Source organism: Oryzias latipes, chromosome 3, assembly GCF_002234675.1.
Source record: "Oryzias latipes chromosome 3, ASM223467v1".
In the NCBI taxonomy this organism is placed as follows: Eukaryota; Metazoa; Chordata; class Actinopteri; order Beloniformes; family Adrianichthyidae; genus Oryzias; species Oryzias latipes.
In genome coordinates, this window is record NC_019861.2 from 11,064,128 (window position 1) to 11,084,048 (window position 19,921).

Consider the following 19,921-nt stretch of genomic DNA (forward strand, 5'->3'; position numbering starts at 1 on the left):
TGGAAGCAGACAATGTATGAGCTCATAAGAAAACACACATTAAAATAAAATGTTAAATCAAAATCCTCTACACGATTGTACCATCAGGGAATTAAACTGTGGAGGATTTCTGGACACAGTAGAGCACAGCCTCCTCCCATCTGAGAACAGGACAAGCTTTTGGAATTGCATTTCACTGTGGACTCAAATCTTTGGACTTTTATGATCCTTGGATGATAGAAATCTACAATAAACACCAGCACACTCTTCTATGGGGTCATGCACCAAACATGACTTCACAGTTTCTATTGATTAACACCTTTAACGCCCCCCCCCCCAGCAGAGTATTCCACACATCTGTGTAACACATTTCCGCAGAGTAAGAGTGGGCCTTCATGCAGTTTAAGCATGAAAAACCGTGAAAGAACAGAACAATGAGAGCAAAACTGATTTATTTCAAAGTAAAATATGAAACTTTAACACCGTTGTTCATGAAGGAGCTGATACTTTCAGATTATTATGACCCGCAGCAGTCCTGGACTGCAAGGATCATATTTTATTATATTATTTGCTCAGCCTATTTCTCATTGTCTTTTCCCATCAGTTAGGGGGTGGGAGGTGTGAAAAGAGTGGGGTGCTAGGTACGGGGGGGGGGGGGGGGGGGGGGGGGGGTATTTATTTATTTATTTATATTTATTTTTGAATCATCATGCTTGTTTTTATATTTTGTTGTGTTTTAATGTAAAGCACTTTGTTATATTTTTATATGAAAAGTGCTTTATAAATAAAGTTTGATTTGATTTAGCAGTTTTGTTTTAGCACTTTCTTACTGTGCTTTTGAGCAAAAACTAAACAAAAAAAAAATCACCAAGATGTCCACACACCTAGTACCCGGTGAAAATGAACAAAGTGAATGACACCTCCAAAAAAAGATGACATCACAGCAGGCCAAAGAGTCATCTGAAGGGGGCCAAAATCTAAAATCTGTTTTTTTTTTTTTTTTTTTTTTTTTTTTTTTTACTTCACTAGCAAACAAAACAAACATGTCAGGGATATCCACAGGAAGTTTTGAAACTATTATGGGATGGTAACCATTTAGTGGAAAAGTTTAAAATTTGACAATTTCCACATTTTCCCATGATATGGGAACAAAAATCTTTTGTCCGAGCAGTCTTCAGTCTTCAACTACCTTTGACCTTGGGACGAGGTCGCAATCTTGAATAAAAAAAAAAAAAATCCCCGGTCGTACCGGATACAAATTTTAACTCCTCCGAGGAATGTACATCTATTGCCTCCAAACTGCTCAGGCTTCATTAGAAGCTACTTGGAATTAAAAGCTGTAGATTTTGAACAGGGTTTGTGTTTCCTTGTTGCTCACACATTTTTGTAAATATTGTAAACATTTACTACAAGAATAGCTGGCTCAAGCTGAACAAAACAATATGACATATGATATGAACATATTGGGAATGTGAGCTTGGTTAACAAAAAACCTCAGTTGCCAGGAAAATCCAAAAATGTACTTCTGCAGATTCTTCTAAAGGTTTTAGAGATCTATGCTATGGAGACAAAACCAACTGAAAGGCCGTCATGTAGAAAAACTGGATTTCTCTGCTTGGAGCAGAAAGGAAAGAGCCAGTGAGGGCAGGTAAAAAAAAAAAAAAGGAGGGGGGGGTTAAAGGGGGGAAGCAAGGGTGAGGGCAGGTAGCGCCATACATTTCAGTCAGAGCAGTCAAAGTTCGCTGGAACATGGATAGAAAACTGTGAAAGGGATCCTTCTGATGGACGGAAAGATCTGCCACTCAAACCAGTCTGACACCAACAGGGACTTCAGCAAAAATGGTCCTGCAGGACATTTTGACTGAACTAATCAGAACCATCCTTTAGTATCAAACATTCAAATACATTTCGAAAGAGTGACTGAAAAGTCATTTATCTTCATGACCAGATGTATTTAAAACTTTAGATCCATAAAAGAGTTCACTAGAAATCAAAGAAAATCCTATTTTTTACCACTTTTAGGCAGAACAATTGCAGACCTTTTTGCAACACAGAGCATCTACAGGGCCGTATATATAAAAAAAATGTTTCCACAAGATAAATCACATCCACTAAAAAATGTCAGTGTTTAGTTTCCTCACTCATTTGACATTAAACATAACACATTCATAAATGTGATAAAACGGAGAAACCTGATATTCTAAAGCAGTTCAGAGTTGATGAGACTGTTGAGACTGCTAAAGCACTGTTGACATGGAGACCACCCAGCACGCTACCAAAACAATCGCCGTTTGTCCGTGCAGAATGACTCCTAAATATCCAGCAGGACATTTGGAAGTTTGGAGAGGATGCGGAACACCACACAGCGTGTTCTGGGAAAGTCGGAAGTGAAAAGGTGACTGAGGCGGTTTCCTTTGGTTTGTGGCAGAAACACACAAAAAAACATCATCCAACTCGCAGTATGCGCACAAGTTTCATTCCAGAAGATAGTAAAGGTACTTCATGTTCAATATCATGAGGCAAAATATGTAAATCCAGTTGATCGTGTCAGGAAAATCTCCCGGTTTGTGTGTGTTGATCTTTTTTCTGATGTCTCTAAAACAGAAATCCCAACAAAAACTGCCTTCACTTGTCTCCAAACAAACTGAAGGACTTTTGTGAATGTTTGTTTGTTTGTCTGTCTGTCTGTGTGTGTGCGTCTGTGTGGCCACAGTACAAAATCTGACCCAAAGAGCTGAGCCACAGAGAAATGAAGAACCACAGCTATGGACTGAGTGCTGAAGGTTTTTTTATGAGTAATTTCCTCTTTAGACTTAAAAACATCAAGAGAAAACCTCTGTTTTACACAAACATTAGTTTGCCCGAACAAAAAATAACCCCACAAAAAAAACTGAAACAAATCTATGAGCAGATTGAACATTTAGATTGAGATTTTTTGGGAACTGTGGTCTCAGCTCGATCCTCATCCCATACTAGTCACACCAACAAATCACTCAATGCAAGAACATATTAAGATTACAACAATAATAATTAAAAAACCAAAACAAATAAGAAAAAATAAGAAAAAAATGCTTTTTTTCTAAATACCGTTTTAAATGGAAGTTATTTGGCATGACAAAGTTCAGTGATTCCTCAATCACCACAGTTCTGGCTAAACATTCTTCTGCTTTGCCTCTTTTTTAATACTCAAATGTCATCAGCAATGATACCTACCTTTACCGGTTGCTTATTTAATGTTTTTCATTTCATTTTGATTTCTTCCTATTATTTTTCTTCTTTTACATTTTGTATTCTGTAATTTTCTGTTTTTGATTTGTAAAATGTATCGTTTTTATATTAGATATTTTGCATTTTTAACTGTGATCTTTAGTATGTTTGCGTAGTGATTTGTTGATGGGATGTGCACTTTAGGGCCTCTGTTATTCTTAAGTTCTTTTCAGCATTTTCCCAGTTATCCTGAAAGAGAAACTAATTAACTTTGTAAGTTTATCTCGTCTTAAAAGCCTTTTATCACAAATATTTACATTTTTTCTCTGAAAAACTTGTTTTAGAGACCACTCTGAAGGCATCACTTTGAAATACGCTTAGCTAAGAAAAGAAAAAAATACCAGCAATAATTGATGAGATAAGAAATAAATAAACAAAAGATGAGAAAACAAGAATTAAATGAAGTCTTAACTATGAGAAATGTGTTGGAGGACTGACACCTTAATAATTAAAAATTCATTTTCCAAATCCACTGTTATGTGAAAATCCCAATGACCTCTGTACTCTGAACATATTCAGGTCAAACAAGTCTATTTAGTGAATAATAGACAGGATTTTACCGCTGCCTCTGTAAGAAAAACGTTAATGCGTGTGGCAATCTTTTTAAGTTGGAGGATTATGAACCCCAATATGATAGTCTTCTGGAGTCCAACTTCTCCCCTCTGAGTTTCACCAGCATTTGGGAGTAAAACGAAGAAGCCGTTTCAGTGTAATAACATGCAGTAATGTTAGCCCATCAATATTATTCAATTAAAAAAAAACTCGACTTTCTAAAATCTGATGTGCACAAGAGGATGCTACAGTTGCAAACTTATGTATTTATTTGAAATATAGAGCGCTAATCAATATCGAAACAGGACAACGTCAGATTTCGATCAAGCCTTAAACTAAGTGATTGGACCTCATTTCAGATCACATGATCGGATCGGGACATTCCTAATTTTTACCCCTATTTAGTTTAAGACAGTAGCTCCTCTGTCTGTTCCAGTTACGTAGAAATTGCACTTGAAATGTTTTTTCCAATTGATACAAAATGATCCATTTTTATCGAAGAATAGCTCTTCAGGTTTCTATCGAGTGATCTGTGACCCCCAAAGGGAAAACAAAAAACAAAAAAGAGTCACCTTACAGCAGAAAGATGCAGACTTTAGAAGACCATTTGAGCTACGTTCAGGAAGTCTTAACAACAATCTGCTGCCCGACTGCAAATCTTCAGCAAGAGACTAAATTTAGAGTAGAGAAAACCACAGCCTTTGCAGTACAGTGCCAGTAATTTGACACCACTCTGTTTCAGCCTTTGGAAAAAGCAGCTGCAGTCTCACCTCGGACAGCTTGTAGGGAACGATCAACCGCTCCCCCACAGTCACCGTCTTCCTGGTTGTCAGAGCTTCAAACAGCATCTCCTCTTTGACCTGGAGATGCCAAAAAATGAGGTGAAAAAAACTTAACCTTTGAATTGTAAATGATGGGATCAAACCAATACAAGAGCAGAGCTGAGCTAAATATGGTGCCACTTGAAATTACCTCCAGCAGCTCTGAGACCACCGGCAGCACCTCTGGGTTACAGATGTCTATGGAGTCGTCCCGGTTCTTCCTTTTGTAGCGGATGTTTCCCAGGTGAAGGATGGCAGACAGCAGCGAAAAGATCCTAAACCAGGATTTAAAAGACATTAACAGTGGCAGTTAATGGTGCGCTCCACCTGTCAATGATCCTGTAGGGGCAAACTTCCACCCAAAGTTTACAGCAGTGGTCTCCGACCCCCAGGCTGTGGCCCGGTACTGGTCCGTTGGATAGTTGGTACCGGGCTGCAGAGACCTACATTTTTTCCCCCCGTTTTACTTCTAATATGATTCTTAAGGAAGTTTTATTTTGGAAAACTACTGGCGCATGTTAAGTCGCTTGGTCACATGTCGAAAACACATCCACTACTTTCTTAAAGCTGGTGCACCGACCGCTACTAAAACCTCCAAGCTAGCAAAGTTAACAAAAAACAAACGTATTTGTAACGATTCTTTTAGCAGAAAAGAGTCTGTGAGGAAAGAGAAGAAGAGCCTTTGACTTCAAAGAAAAAAGAAATCTGTATGTAACAGACAAAATCCAGAAGTCTTTACTCCAAATATGGATTTATTGCTATATTTGTTCCCACACACCATAATAATAATAATAATATCTAACAGCCAGCTGTCCAATGTTACATGGATGCTGCTTATAAAATTGCTAGATTGCCAGATATTTAGAAAATAGAAACTTTAGTAACAGGTCGTTTTTTGTTGTACTGCATAACCATCACACCAAAAGTGAAGAAAACTAAAGAAAAATACTTTTATTAGAGCTTAAAAATAGAAAAACCCTAACTGTTAAGGTCCCCAGTTAAAAATAGTTTTTTTCAACCGATATGAGGAAACTTCCGGTTACGATGGAGGACTTTGGGTTCTGATCATCTGGTGGTTCGTTGATGTCTGCAGCCTGGTCCTCTTGGATTTTTTTAGCTTTCACTTTGACAGTTAAGGGTAAAGGGAATATATATAATACTAATAAGAAGAAGAAGTAGCATTGACTGTATATGTAAGGGTTAATGGCAGACGAAGTATGCATTATCACTTTTTAACGCACGCTGTAAAAGCCTAAACCGTCCGACACGAAGCGTCCGCGAAGTGCGTTAAAAAGTGATAATGCATACTTCGAAGGCCTTTAACCCGTTTATACCATGGTCACTTACCCAAAAGCAATACATATTAACCAGTTTTTAGTCCTTAATTCTTGTTTTTATCCAATTTGGACCGGTTTCTCACAAAAAGCGGACTATTTATTACGTGGTGCGGCACCTGGCCGCGCCTCAGCACGTGACAAATAGTCCGCGTCGCGCCGCACCACCGCTGCAGTCAAGATTCTGCGAAATAAAGCGATTAAATATTTGCTGATCTTTCCAATGGGTTGAATAAAGCATCAGTTCAGAGAGAAAGTTCATCTCTTACCGCTTGTTTTCGTCCAAATTATGAAGCAAAAGGTTGTTTTAAAGAAGCCGGCGCAGTGATACAAAACATTTAAGCTAGGTGACCGGAACTTCTTCGTGGGGTTCAACGTGGGGTTATCCTGTGGTATTTCACTTTTTAATGCACACCCAGCAGCCAATCAGAATCGAGTATTCACTCGGACCATGGTAAAATTAATAATAATTGATACTCTATTTATCCCACAATGGGAAATTCTTCTCCGCATTTTGACCCATCCTCTGGGGGGAGCGGTGAGCTGCAGACTAGCCGCGCTCATTTAAGTTATCACGTTTGAATGGTTTGAACCATTCACGTTAGAATGGTTCCTACACTAAATCGAGAGTACAAATAAAGTTTAAAGCAGCTGCAGATATTTTCCAGAGGATGGAGATGAACTTTACTCTCAAAAGTAAAGGGGAAATGGAAGCTAAAAAAAAAAAAAATCAAACACCCACTTCACTACATTAAACCGGTTTCTGGGCTGGAAAAGGTTAGGGACCACGGTTTTACAGCACAAATGTTGATGTTTTCCGTGACGCACAACTGTCTAAATTCACATCATTGCTCACTGGCCACAGTGCATGCACACAACTCACAGTTTGCGGGTGGCAGGAAGAAACCCCACCATCTCCATGGCCAGCTGAAGCCTTTCAAAGTCATGTTTCAGGTCTTCTCCTTCGACGGTGAAACAGTCCTATCCGAGGAAAAAATGTAGAAAATAAAACATACATTTCCTTCACATGCAGCAGCTAAATGGTTTTAACATCAACAGACTTTAGTTCTTTGACAAATATGTGTACTTTGCAGCTGAAACAAAACAGCAGAGGTCCCTGCACCAGACAACATTAATAAGAAATACAGAATAAACAATTACTAAGATGCTTCAGTAAAAAAGAAGAAAAAAAAAGCTGACATTCCACCCTGAAGTGAGGACAAAGTACTGAAGGGAGCTCCGCTTATGGAGAGGGAAAAAGCTGCCACTGAGGTCCCATCAATAAAACCTCTCACACATAACACTAAACAACGAAAAGGACATGTGGATCGGCCTCGTGCAAATGGTGTTTGAGTCACACAGAGCTATTTGTACATTAATGTCCACTGCTTATTGCTAAAGTTAGGGTTTTATTTTTGCCAGTAAAGCTAATCTTTCTCGTGTGTTTTTCAGACAAAGTGTTTCTGGTGCAACTATCCAGTCGTTTCCCCTCACAAACCTGCAGTGGTGAGAGTTTCTTTATCCTTTGGTTTTGGATCTTTTTCTCTCTGGCTGCCATAATTGTTACATAGTGAAGCCTCAGAGCCGTACTCATAAACACACCCTGACAGCCAAAATCATGAGCGTAAGTGTTTGTTTGAACTATGTGTGTGAGAGTGGAAACAAAAAGAAATCCTCTAATTTTAGCAGGAGTTTACAGAGTTAGAAAAAAAAGTTTTAAATGCACTTTTATTCATTTAACAACATGAGGGAAAAGTCCATAAAGTCAGGAGAAACCACAAAAATGAAGACGTCGGGACAGTGATCCACCTTCTCTGCATGATCACCTGGGGCTCAGACGCATTGAATGGAGCTGCACCTGAGAACCCACAGGCCTCGCTGAACATGTTCAATGTTACAGTACATGACAGCATGATTAGAAAAAGAATGAACAAGCACTGTAGCTCAGGAGGGTTGCCAGGAAAATAAACTCTTTGAGCAAAAAAAAAAAAAAAAAAAAAAAAAGGGGGGGGGGGGATGAATGCTTGATTGATGTTTCCAAAACTGCTTCTGGACAAACCCCAGGATTATTAAAACATTGTCCTGCAGACAGATGAGTCCAAAATGTGCATTTTTGGTTATTTATTTATCCATTTATTTTTATTTTGTCATGAATAGTGGTGGAGGGCGAGTGTTTTGGGGCACATTTGGAAAACCACAGCATCTTGTATTTATTTGCCTCGCACCAGTCTGTAAGGCAGAGCAGACATGGGAGACTTTCTGGTTTCAAGTGTTTAGTTTTAAAACCACAAGCGAACACAATCAAAAATATCTGTAATACTGTCTCCAAAGGGTGCCATTTATGGCTCATTAAACACATAAGTACAGAGATCCCTGCAGGCTGTAATGCTGTCAGGAAGCACTCCCTCACCCTCACAGGTAACGATGACAGAAAAAGGTAAAACCACCTGAACTTTTTCTTCTAAATCAAAGACAAAAATGTGTAGCTAAGCAAAAAAAAGGAAAAACCACAAATTTGGTAAAACTCCCACTCCGATCATCTTTTGACCTAATGTCAAAGCGTTCCTAGTGATCTTTTTACTAAGATTATGCTGTTTTCAGGCTTAATAAAAAAAACTGTGAAGCTAAATTTGTTACTTTAAGCTTAATTTTCTTTTTACATGCCCTCCATCATGAGAAAAATGCCATAAGAACATATTAAAAACGTATAAAACACACATTTCAGCAGACTGGGTCTTTAAAATGGTTGTTTGCGTAGGCTGCTTTAGCTTTTCACTTTTTCTTCAAAGACAACTGAGCTGGATATATAGCAGTATCAACATTCACACTGAACCATCTTTTTCACTCTCCTTAGTGTTCATCATCATGAAATGGGCCTATAAAAATGAACCTTGCGACTTTCCCTAGAACCTTAGTGAAGTTCAACAGATGGTTTTCAGACTCTGGTGACATCTCAGCAGAGAAAGAGGATTAACAAAAAAGAATGGGAAAAAAAGAAATTGGGAGAGAAGATGAATCATTACAACTGTAGTGTTCTGCACACCAATAAGAAAAAAAAAGGTGCAGGAACTGATGACCCAACAAGTCCCAACACAGTTTTGTTTGTCGACTCATTTCTTTATGAAAGCCACAGAATCTAAGGGGAGGAAGAGGATTCAGCCCAAAAAAATGTTCTGAAAGCACATTTAGATTACCATGCTGCTGCTTAAGATCATCATTTCATTATAGTGTTCATTGAGGCTCTAATACTTTATGTTGAAAGGTTGAGTCAACAATCAAAAAAGATGAGACAACATACCACTACCAAAAAGAAACACAACCAGGAAAAACGATAAAGCTGAAGCAGACAGGAACCCAAAAAAAAGCACTAAAGAAAGCAAAGGCAGGAGCAGGGATGGAGAGCTGAACCGTGACCAGAAAGGGTGCAGTCTTCTGAAAGCTCGGAGGTGAATTAAGACCAACACATCTGGACAAAAGGGAAGACGTGGGAACAGCACGGATACTGACCGGTTCACCGTCATAGTAACTGTCCCAGTGCTGATGGCGGGGTGTCTTTGTCATCTGCAAGCGTTAGGACAGAGTTCACAAACGGCGAGGTCAGAGAGAAGCAATCAACAAACAGCATGAAGTCAACCATGTTTGCAGATTATATGAGGTGCAAATGAGAGCGGAGCGGCTGCATTACTCTGAATGGATGCAAACATTACTGGGTTAGGAGGACAAAAGACAAAAAAAACAAAAAAACAAAAGCATTTATGCAACAAACGTGCTGTTCCAGTCTCACGGGTTCACGGTCTCTCGAAGGCCTGCATGAGGTTAGCAACTGGAAAAAGAAACATTTTTCAAATGTCTCAAAGATTTTCTAACATTTCTAACAAACTCCCAGGGCTAAAACATGCAAGAGAGACAAAACATTCCCACAGGCATTACTGGAGCACATTCTTTGTAGCAAAGACTCCCTTCTGTTACACATTCAGAATTAACACCCAAGCCACCATCCTTCTAATTTGCACGCTTCTTCTTCCACTTTCGGCTTCTCCCATCAGGGGTCGCCACAGCGAACGAGTCGCATGGTAAATTTGGCAATGTTTTTTTTTTACGCCGGATGCCCTTCCTGACGCAACCTTCTCAAACCGGGCTTGGAACCGGCAGAGGTAGAGAAGGGAACAGGGAGCAGCCCGGAGTCGAACCCGGGTTTCACGGACGGAAGGCGCCGCAAACCAGCACGAGCTAAACTGGCTCCCTGTCCTTCTAATTTGCACGCAATTGAAAATAATATTTTTTAAGTCAGACTGGACGTTTCCAACATCTGTAGCTGATATGTGAAGACATAATTACTGTAACTATTGGAGTATAATAGGGCTGCACGATATGAGGAAAACTTGCGATATGCGATATTAGTGATCAATATTGCGATAACGATAAATTTGCGGTAAATAAACAAACAGAAAAATAAACAAAAATATCATTCCCATTTCATTGCAACAGTTTAAAAATTATACAGTACTCCAAATGACCCTCATCGACATGGGGGACAAACATCTAACATAATAGGCCTCCATCTGATTGGTCAACAATGGGAAGGCCTCCATCTGATTGGTCAAAGCATAAAGGGATTTATTTGATTCGTTAAATGCTTCAAGCTGCTAGAAGATTGTTTTAACACATTTTGGATTTGCGATTTATTGCGATATTCGCCGTCTTTTGCGATATGCATATTGCAGAGCTGGATATTGCGATAACGATAAATTTGCGGTATATTGTGCAGGCTTAGAGTATAAATCAATAAATCATTGGTTGGGGGCGTGCCATCTACTTAGGTGGGACGTCAATGAGATTTTTCAAAAATACAGAGGCTCATCTGCTCATTATGGTCATCACACTGCAGGTGTGTATCAGCATTTTATACCAACAGCAACAGTGACACTTATCTAATGCTACATTCACGTTGGGCTTGGAAACGTGTGTTCAAGCAACCACTTTCAATGAAAAGTCTAGGTAAGCGCACTGATATCGGTGTTAAACTCTCATATTCACGCATGGCTACGCAAAACTTTAAGTCAATTTTTGGGCTATATGTACAAAATGTGCCGCCATAGAAAGCACGACAAAAGTTAAACCAGCTGAACTTGAACCAATCAGCGACTCGGATTTGGTAGTGGCGTATGAGTAGCGTCCTTTTAAATTCAAGGAAGTCCCAACTGTTTGAAAATTGGAAAAATTAATAATTGCTGTTCGTACCCGACCAGAATTTCGTGACACCAAGTCTTTCATTTATAAGAGTAGAGCTGTGGGAAAAAAGGATTCATGAGATTTACACCACTTCAGCATTTTGTACCAAGCTTCCTCCAACTGTGCATACATGCGCTTGTATGAGGTAGCGACAGACCTGTGTGAACAGCATGTGCTAAAATGGTGAACAAAAACCCACATGCAGCGGGTTTTTGAATGCGCCACACATGCCTGCTGTGTACATAGCATTACACCGGGCTTGGCAGAGTTGTTCAACAGTGACAGATGATGAAGAATTCAGAGATTGGAAGTGATAAAAAAAAAAGAGATTAGTCGACTTGTTCGCATGTTCTTTGTGGTTATCTGAAAAATTGTTCATATGTTATGTTAATATACTTGATTCCTCCTGTGTTTCATGAAGCTAAATAAGCATCAGTGTGTTGTGGTAGTGAAGCACACAGATATTCAGTGTATTATTTTTTATCTATACCATTAGTTTGATTCGTCTTTTTAAAGTTGAAATGTGTGCTCCGTAAGCACACGTGCGTTTGCATGTGCACATCAGTAAGGGCTGGGAGGAATGGCAGGAATCCTCTGCTGTCTTCTGTACGGACAGAAGGATTTTTAAGGAGAACAACCAGGTTGTCAGAGCCTGGATATCAAAAACAAAGACCAAACTAATTTTGCAAAACATCCACATTCCACATGGATAGTGTAGATTTATATTTTAGTGTGGCTCTGCTTCCTGGAAACCTGTTTTCCTTGTAGGAAATTCCATCAAAGGCAGAAACTTTAATTTAGTTCCTTTTCTCTGTGTTTGGTACTGAAGACGGAGGGTGGGAGGTTTGTGTACTAAGATAAAAGCAGACCAGAGGCTGTGCAAACTACATGCGTGCACGTTTTCCCACCAGCCACAGAAAGAAAGATGCTGTGCAGCAAAAAAAAAAACAAAAAACAAAACAGTGACTTGTGTTTTCTTGTGGGGGAAAGAGGTGATGAAGGACATGGCAGTGTTCCTTTTGTGTTAACTTTTCAGCTGAAAGAAGAGCTGATGCTCAAACCCAGACATTTGTGACTCTGAGTGACACATCCCAACAGCGTCCGATGGACAAAAGCAGCCGGCTCTGCAGGACGCTCCTGCATGCCGTTCAGATTATCTGTAGTATGCGCAGCTCTGAGGGTCCCACCTGACTGAGGTAATGGTATTCTTCAGGCTTCTTGAGGTGAAAGGCTTTTCTCTCCTCGTCGCTTACTCCTGCCAGCAGGTAGTAAAACACGTGGTAGTTTCTGAAAAATAAAAATGAATACATAAACAAAAGAAACATCCACATTCCATACATTCAACAGTTCTCAAAAATGCCAAAATGATATTTTCTTACTATGATGTGTTTCCTGTCTGTACTAAAAATATAACAATTTAGTCAGGAACTGAGTAACAAAAAACAAAACAAAAAGATTAGAATATGAAAATGATGAACTTCTACTCTAGCTAAACAAAACTCAGAAATTCTACAGATTATGCTTTTATTCTAAAAATTGTTGGATGGACAGACGGAAGGTTTATTTGTGACTTTCTAGATTTAATCCCAAACTGTATGTCTGCCTTATGTGGATTTATAAACATTGACTGTATATGAGAACTGGACTGAGGGACCCCTCCCACCCCCACCAAATAGGAAGTATCCGCTGGCTCTAAGAAGCCAAAATCCTTAAGACTTTTTTTGAGACATAAACAGCTTTTCATTATATTTATCAGAACAACCATTCTTGCTCTAACACCTCTTTTTCTTTAACATGTTTTAATCCTAATTTCTATTGACTATTGTTCTGAAAGTCAAGTTAAAATTATAAACTGGGCAATCAGATGCCTGAATAAAAGTAGGTGGTCTGACATTGAATGTTTGAAACATTTGAATGAAAGACTCTCCCAAGCCCGCTTTCAAGTAGTAGCATCTGGGTTTCCAACAAGCTCACTCCTGATTGGTGAGAGTGGTTGCTATAGAAATGTTGACTCAGACCAACTCCAATAAGTCACTGCTTACTGACCATGTCCAGCTCCAATCTGGCAGCGTCCGTATTGCCAAAAAAACAGACTTCATTGGAACCATTTCCTGAGTGACATAACACTCACTACTTCTCTGCTGATGTTATGTGCAGTTGATATGGATGCTGTTGGCTTTAAACTAAAAAAAATGGAGTACAGTGGATAAAAACGACAGCAGCACTTTAGTCTAACACACTTAGTGGCTTCCTGTGAGGTGCTCACCGCTCATTGTGCTCCTGATAGACCAGCCTGGACTTCTCCAGCAGGTACTTCTCCACGTATGCTCTGAAAAAACAGCAGCCTCAAATCAGTGACTCGCATAAAGCTGGTTTTCAGGAATAAAATGGAATAGTTTTGCTCCGGGCTCTTACCCTCTCACAGTGCCGCTCTCCTGATAATTCACCTGAATGAACTTGCCAAAGCGGCTGGAGTTGTTGTTTTGTGCCGTTTTTGCATTCCCAAACGCCTGTGGGCCAGAGAAGAAGATGTGATCAGACAAAAGCAAACCAAAGCAGGCCCAACATCACACTGGATTGAGATCAAGTTTGATTATTTGTCACTCTTATGTCAAACACTGCGATGGAACACATTCAGAAATGACATAGCAGTCTATCAATCAAGCCCCTTTTATAATAAGGTATGATGGAACTAAAGCCAGCAGGCCTGATGGAAAACAAAACAAAAAAGCTTCTTGGATGAGTAATGGGATCCATGTGGAACATGTGTAGCTCTAATAAGAGGAACCAATATTGCCGCTGCTGGTGTTGAGCGACCGCCTGGAGGGGAAGTCGTTTCTGCCCCGTATAAACCCTGCAGTTATTTGCAGCACAACCTCCAGTAAACAAATTCCTCCGTAAAACACTGGGAGCTGTGTTGAACGCTGCGTCTGCGTCTCCCACCCTCCACCAGCATGAGCATGGTGGGAGCCACCAGACAACATCAAAACCCACACCATGAAAGAGGGAGCAGTAAAGAAGGACCGTTTTCTGGAGATGCTGCTTAATTACATAAGGGAAGACAACATCTGGTTGGTTTATTTACCAAATCAAAGATTCATCTGATCTTTCATTTTCCTGTGGAAAGCGAGTCACTCAGAACTTGTGCTTCAACATCTGTACTTGTTTCCATACTGCAAACACACATGAAGCCTCTTCTTTGTAGAAAAATATCAATGAAGTCTTTTATTGCCATCCTTGAGGGGGCAGAGGAAAGAAAGGTACAGTGGATAGAGAACAGACGTGTTTCCTTCAGAAAATTTCTTCTGCAGGGATTAGATGAGTTGTGTGGATGAGGCGAGAAGGAAAGTCACTACTTCAACATAATTATAAAGTTCAGCTTCTTGATTGAAGCTCTGCAGACACTCCTGTCACTCCTTTGCCTACAAAAGGGTTTCACAGATTTCAGAATCCCTTTTATTGGCCATGTATGTGTGCGCATACAAGGAATTTGACTTTAGCGACTGTTTCTTGCTTAAATTGGTTCATATTGAGGTTTCAAACTCTGTGACTGGTCAAGAGTTCAGAAGAGCCATGGTGGCTAGTTTTGGTGTTCAGAGCTCTGAAAAACTGGACCCAGGGGAGGAACCTCAAAAGATTGATGGACAATGATAAAAGGTCAAAAAATGACAAGTAGTACAGGGCACAGCATGAGGCACCATCCTGGTGCTTTATGAATGAAAGCAGGTCATACATGACAGCATGTATGAGCCACTACTAATGTCTAGCTTTTTAGCTCCCAGTTTACAAATCATAAAGGTTTAACATGCAGGACTGGGTCTCACCACCAAAATACTCAATCTGTTCAATTGAATATGCAATTCTTCCATCCATCCACCTATCCATCTTCAGAACCCACTGAGTCCCTTTCAGGCTCACAAGGCTGCTGGAGCCTGCCCTGGCTACTGTTGGTAAAGGCGGGGTACATCTTCAATATTGTGTTGAGGGCCCCCACATTCACAGCTAGGTAGAATTTGTGAAGCGTGTTTTTGGATTGAAGAAGTAAACCGGAGTACCTGAAGAAAACCCATTCATGCACAGGGATAACATGCAAACTCCACACAGAAAGGTCCCAGCCAGGATTTGAACCACTGGCTTCTCACCCACCAGCGAGGGCGCTAACCACTACACCACCATGCAGCCTTGACTGGAATTCTAAATGAAGACATTTAGATTTTTCTGTTTTAAATTTCCCATTTTGAACCAATGTTTCTTGTTATATTGAATAACATGCTTCACGCAACTGGTAAAACAAAAGTAGGCGGAGCTTTCATTAATAAAATGTAAAATTCTTACAGGAAAACTGATCAAAAACTGTTTTTTGAAAAAAACAAAACAAAAGAAAATTGATGTATGGATTTAATATTTTGTAAATAAGCCCAATTTGACACCAGTTTTTTTTTGGATTTATTTTTTCTGCCCAGATTTTGTAACATACATTATCATTCCACAGCCGAAGGGAGAAAATAGGACCCTGCTGGTTTTGCCGCAGAATGACATGAATGGTCTAAGAAGGACAACAACAACAACAACAACAAGAACCATAAACACAAACCAGTCCTTAACATTTGACATACAAAGCTGAGCACATCATCTAATGTCAAGTACAGAGGAAATCCACCATCGGCTCTGCTGCCTGGACAAAAACAGCAGAACATCTTCCAACAGTGGAACTGTGATGCTATCGCTGCACATCCAAAAATCCTGATTTCCAAAGGTGACGCCTGATTCAACACCCTCAGCTAGAAACCAGCCATTCTGGAGCTCCAGCTTTAAGGCCCGTTCACACCGGGACGAATTTCGTCGGCGATTTTCGCCGACGTTTAACGCCTCGTGACTAAACAAAGGGCCCCAATGAGAGTGTGCACACCGACGCGAAAAAACGCCACGCGACAAAGCGTCAGAAAAAAAAACGCCTCGGGTTCGTTTTTTTTTTTCGACGCGTCGCGTCGAAATCTACTCGACCAATGAGAATGGCGCTTTTGCTCACGTGTCTGGAGCTTCTGAAGTTACAGTAAAACACAACTTGGGGGCGCTCAAACACAAAACTGCCTTGCTGAGCACACATACCAGCGAAGAAGATAGACGCCAAGTAGCGTCTACACAGCCGCGAAGCAATAATGACGGACATTCTAAAACATCCCCGAACCAAGTACCAGTTGGAGCTACTGGTGCTTGAAATATTCATGTTTTCTTTGTTTGATTCTGACAAGCGTGTAAGTACTTGCTCTCTTCTTCTGAGTGAAAAGCGACTTTAAGAAGCGTAAAGTTGCGCAGCGCCACCTTGTGTACAGGAGTATTTCTGTTTTACATTAAGCGCCATCTAATGTCAGGGAATGAAATTGCATGTTCACTCCACTCATCGTCAGCGAAAATCGCCTGGGTGTGAACACAAAAAACGTGGCGAAAAACGCTGGCGAATAACGCCTGGCGAATATTCGTCCCGGTGTGTACGGGCCTTTAGTTTGTAGACAGATAATAAAAACCAGGTACCAGTGATTCCAAAGCCACATGTGAAGGCACTCCTGGTCAGACCTGACGGTACTTTTGTTAACACACATCACCGGGGTTCTGGAAGCAGGATGTAGAACGGCTGAAACACTGATCTACGTTCTAACACTGCAGAATCCTCCATCTGCTTCTGGTGAAAAAGAACAAAGTTTAAACAGACGTTTTTAAAACAGGCTCTGTTTATCCTCGGCACACTTGGCAAGCTCCACATCAGAGCCAGTAAGGCACAAATCACCTGACAGAAGCCGACATATCCACAGCTGATCTCTGACAGTTTGGACTTTCTCCCCGTGAACATTAAAAGAAAAGCAGAACAGAGCCTTAAATCACTGCTGAGAACCAGCTGTCTGAACACTACAGGCTCTGAAGGTTATCACACTACAGCTTAGCAGTCATTTCAGACTTTTGGGGCATTTTCCGAACAGCAGCAACGTAATTTTTCACAATAAAAGCCACAAAATGAAAAGACTGTAACTGCTACTGAGAAGGGGGCAGAACCAAACTGCAACAGCGTCCTACACAAAAAAATATTTAACAAAGTAAGAACCAGACTTGGAAAACAAATCCATAGTCAAGGCTACCAGACAACCCCTTCATGTTCAGCACAGAGGAAACACAGACAAACTGTTATAAGAGAAACTGAAGATCCATCTTTTTCACACTTTCAGTTTGTTTGTAATTTTTTTTTTTAATGTAATTTTGACCAAAACCTGTGAGGGGGGTTGACACACGGTGCTGCAGGTTTTTGGTTGTCCAGGGCCCGCGGAGAGTCATAGACAAGAGCAGTCGCATGTTAAAGGGCGTGCAGGTGTGACTCGTAGTTGCCTTGAGGCTCATACGACCACCTTAAGGGACGTCATGGAAATGGAATGTACCATTGTTGTGTGTGGTAAAGTGTATCTTGAAGTATTTGAAAGGATAATATAAGTGGAATGCACTCATGGAGTAGTAAGGTGAGAGTACTGGCCCTTGTTGACTGGGTTCAAATGTTGCACGACACAGAGTGTGCATGTAAAACGCAAGTTGCCCATAGCACGCCCACACAAACTACGCTCTGTCTCATTTTAACAGTGACATGGAAAGCACTGTGTAGGATTTGGGGGGGAGGGTGTTAGAAAAATGAAAATATGTGTAGAACACCCCTGTGTTTCACCTATTTCACCCTTACTCTTGCGTTTGGCATCAGTGTTTGCCACGACCTCTTGCTTGCACCATGCCCATGGAGAAGAATGCCAACTGACATTTTTATTCTATGGGTTCACCATTTTGTGTGGGATACCTGCCTGTGTGTTCTGGACAAAGGCAGTTGTGACTAAAGCTACGTTAAAACCACCCTGGGCAATGTTCATTCCAACAATGAAAAGTCTATGTCAATAAATGTAAACATGCATACGCTTTTTGAACTCTTGCCATCACTCGTTGGTATGGATGGTTTCTACAACTGATTTTGGGCTCTACAGACTAAACACATGGCCATTGAACATGCGTTGAAAGTTAAACCAAACTTTGACCAATCAGGGACTTGAATTGGGTGGTAATGAATGGATGACGTCCCCTTTCATTTACAAAGTCCCAATCATTTCGAAATTGATCGAGAAGGAATGAATAATTGCGGTTTGTGCCCGGCTCGATTTATACGACACCAAGTGTTTCATTTATACAAATTGAGGTGTGGAAAAAAAAAAACCATGAAGCAAGATTTAGGAGATTTGTACCAAGCTTCTTCCAACTGTTGGTGGGGGACATGTGATAGTAAAAAGTGGAAAAGAAAAATGGTGTCAAGAATTATGATTGCTAATATCGATTTTTTAGAGAGAGAAAAAACGTTTGACTTCAATTCAAGTTCAGTATTGTATCTGCAACTTAACATTCAGTGATCCAACATGGGCCCAACGAAAAGACTAGAAATCTGACGACAGATTTTTTTGTAATCTGTAAACCGACTCATAGGCAGAACTTTTGTTTCTAAGAAACATGTTAGTTTTCCTCTTTAACAGGAAGCAGTCATTTATTGCCTCAGTGCAGGGAGTAGCGGCTCCTCTACACACATTTTGTCCCACAATGTTTAATTTTGTGTGGCTGACTTCATTAGCAGCTTCCTGAGCGCAGAGGAGTCACGCGCTGCTCTGATGAAGAGGAGCTTCATTAAACTCAGAAAAGGCCGTTTTAGCCAGCCAGCATCTGCTTAAAGGGCCACACATTTTTAGAAGATTTCCACAAAGGCTTGTGCTCACAAACTCATTCGAATCACACAAATAGTGGTTTTGTTGGAATTCTCCCGTGCCTCTGTAAATGAAAAGAGCCTCCTTCTGACCCCCTCTTAATAGAAATGAGTCATTTTAAGAGAAGTGTTCAGAGCAATTCAAAGAGATGTTAGTCATTTGACCTCTGCACATTCACATCCTCATGGCTGTGCTGAGTCACTCCCTGCTCTACTCCGACAGGATGTCAACAACAGCGTAACGGGGGTGATGACTTGGGCCAGCATGCATCACAGCGTGTGTGTGGGCAGATAACATTCTCCAGGGTCCAATTCACCAACATGGCCCTTGTAATCTTACAAGTGGGGCCAAACTGGCCAGAGCACTGTGGTCACCCACAAGGGAAAAAAGAAAACGCTAGAGTGACCACTCCAAGCCAAAAACATTAAAAAAAAATGTTTTAGACTTTAAACGGAACCACAGCTGTTGGAGAAAATCCTGACAATGAAAAACTTTGACACGACAAACTGGAGTCTTTCTTCTTTTTTTTATTAACCCGTAAAGCCCACGACAGTGAAGAGTTTACAGAAGGTTTAAAGTTTTTAGAATTAAGATTTTTTTTTTTAAACCTTTGATAAAATCCACAAAAATCTGTAATATCATGTTTTTATGAGATAAAGATAGGATAATACGTTCAGTAATTCGATCCTCGGGTTTTTAACATGCTGCAAATGAAATATAAAGAAATGATCGACACATTTTATATTCAATTCAGCAAGTAGTCATTTCAAAAAATGAACAACAGACGGGTTTTCCTCACCACAAAGTTCAGGAAAGTAGCAAAACTTTTCCCACCAAAAGTGTTTTTGAGTTTTCATGTATGCAGCCATTTTGTATTAAGCAAGAAAAGCCCTTCTACTGCCCCTAGTGGACTGATGATGAACTGCAGAGCAGGAAACACGAAACAAGTTATATACAATGAGTT

General features: G+C 40.3%; 1 protein-coding gene across 7 annotated transcripts in view; it reads right to left on the bottom strand.

Moving 5' to 3' along the window:
• The window catches only part of LOC101165461 (unconventional myosin-IXa), a 106,373-nt gene that overhangs the window by 39,913 nt on the left and 46,539 nt on the right, over positions 1 to 19,921 (bottom strand). For 6 of the 7 annotated variants that reach the window (XM_020712164.2, XM_011487863.3, XM_020712165.2 and 3 more), the window contains exons 3-9: positions 13,601 to 13,695; positions 13,452 to 13,514; positions 12,373 to 12,472; positions 9,461 to 9,514; positions 6,837 to 6,934; positions 4,771 to 4,894; positions 4,569 to 4,658 (exon numbers count right to left, since the gene is read on the bottom strand). In XM_020712164.2, coding sequence (XP_020567823.1) covers positions 4,569 to 4,658; positions 4,771 to 4,894; positions 6,837 to 6,934; positions 9,461 to 9,514; positions 12,373 to 12,472; positions 13,452 to 13,514; positions 13,601 to 13,695 — 624 coding nt within the window. The remainder of the gene's footprint in view (positions 1 to 4,568; positions 4,659 to 4,770; positions 4,895 to 6,836; positions 6,935 to 9,460; positions 9,515 to 12,372; positions 12,473 to 13,451; positions 13,515 to 13,600; positions 13,696 to 19,921) is intronic. The other variant, XM_020712158.2, reaches the window with a different exon arrangement.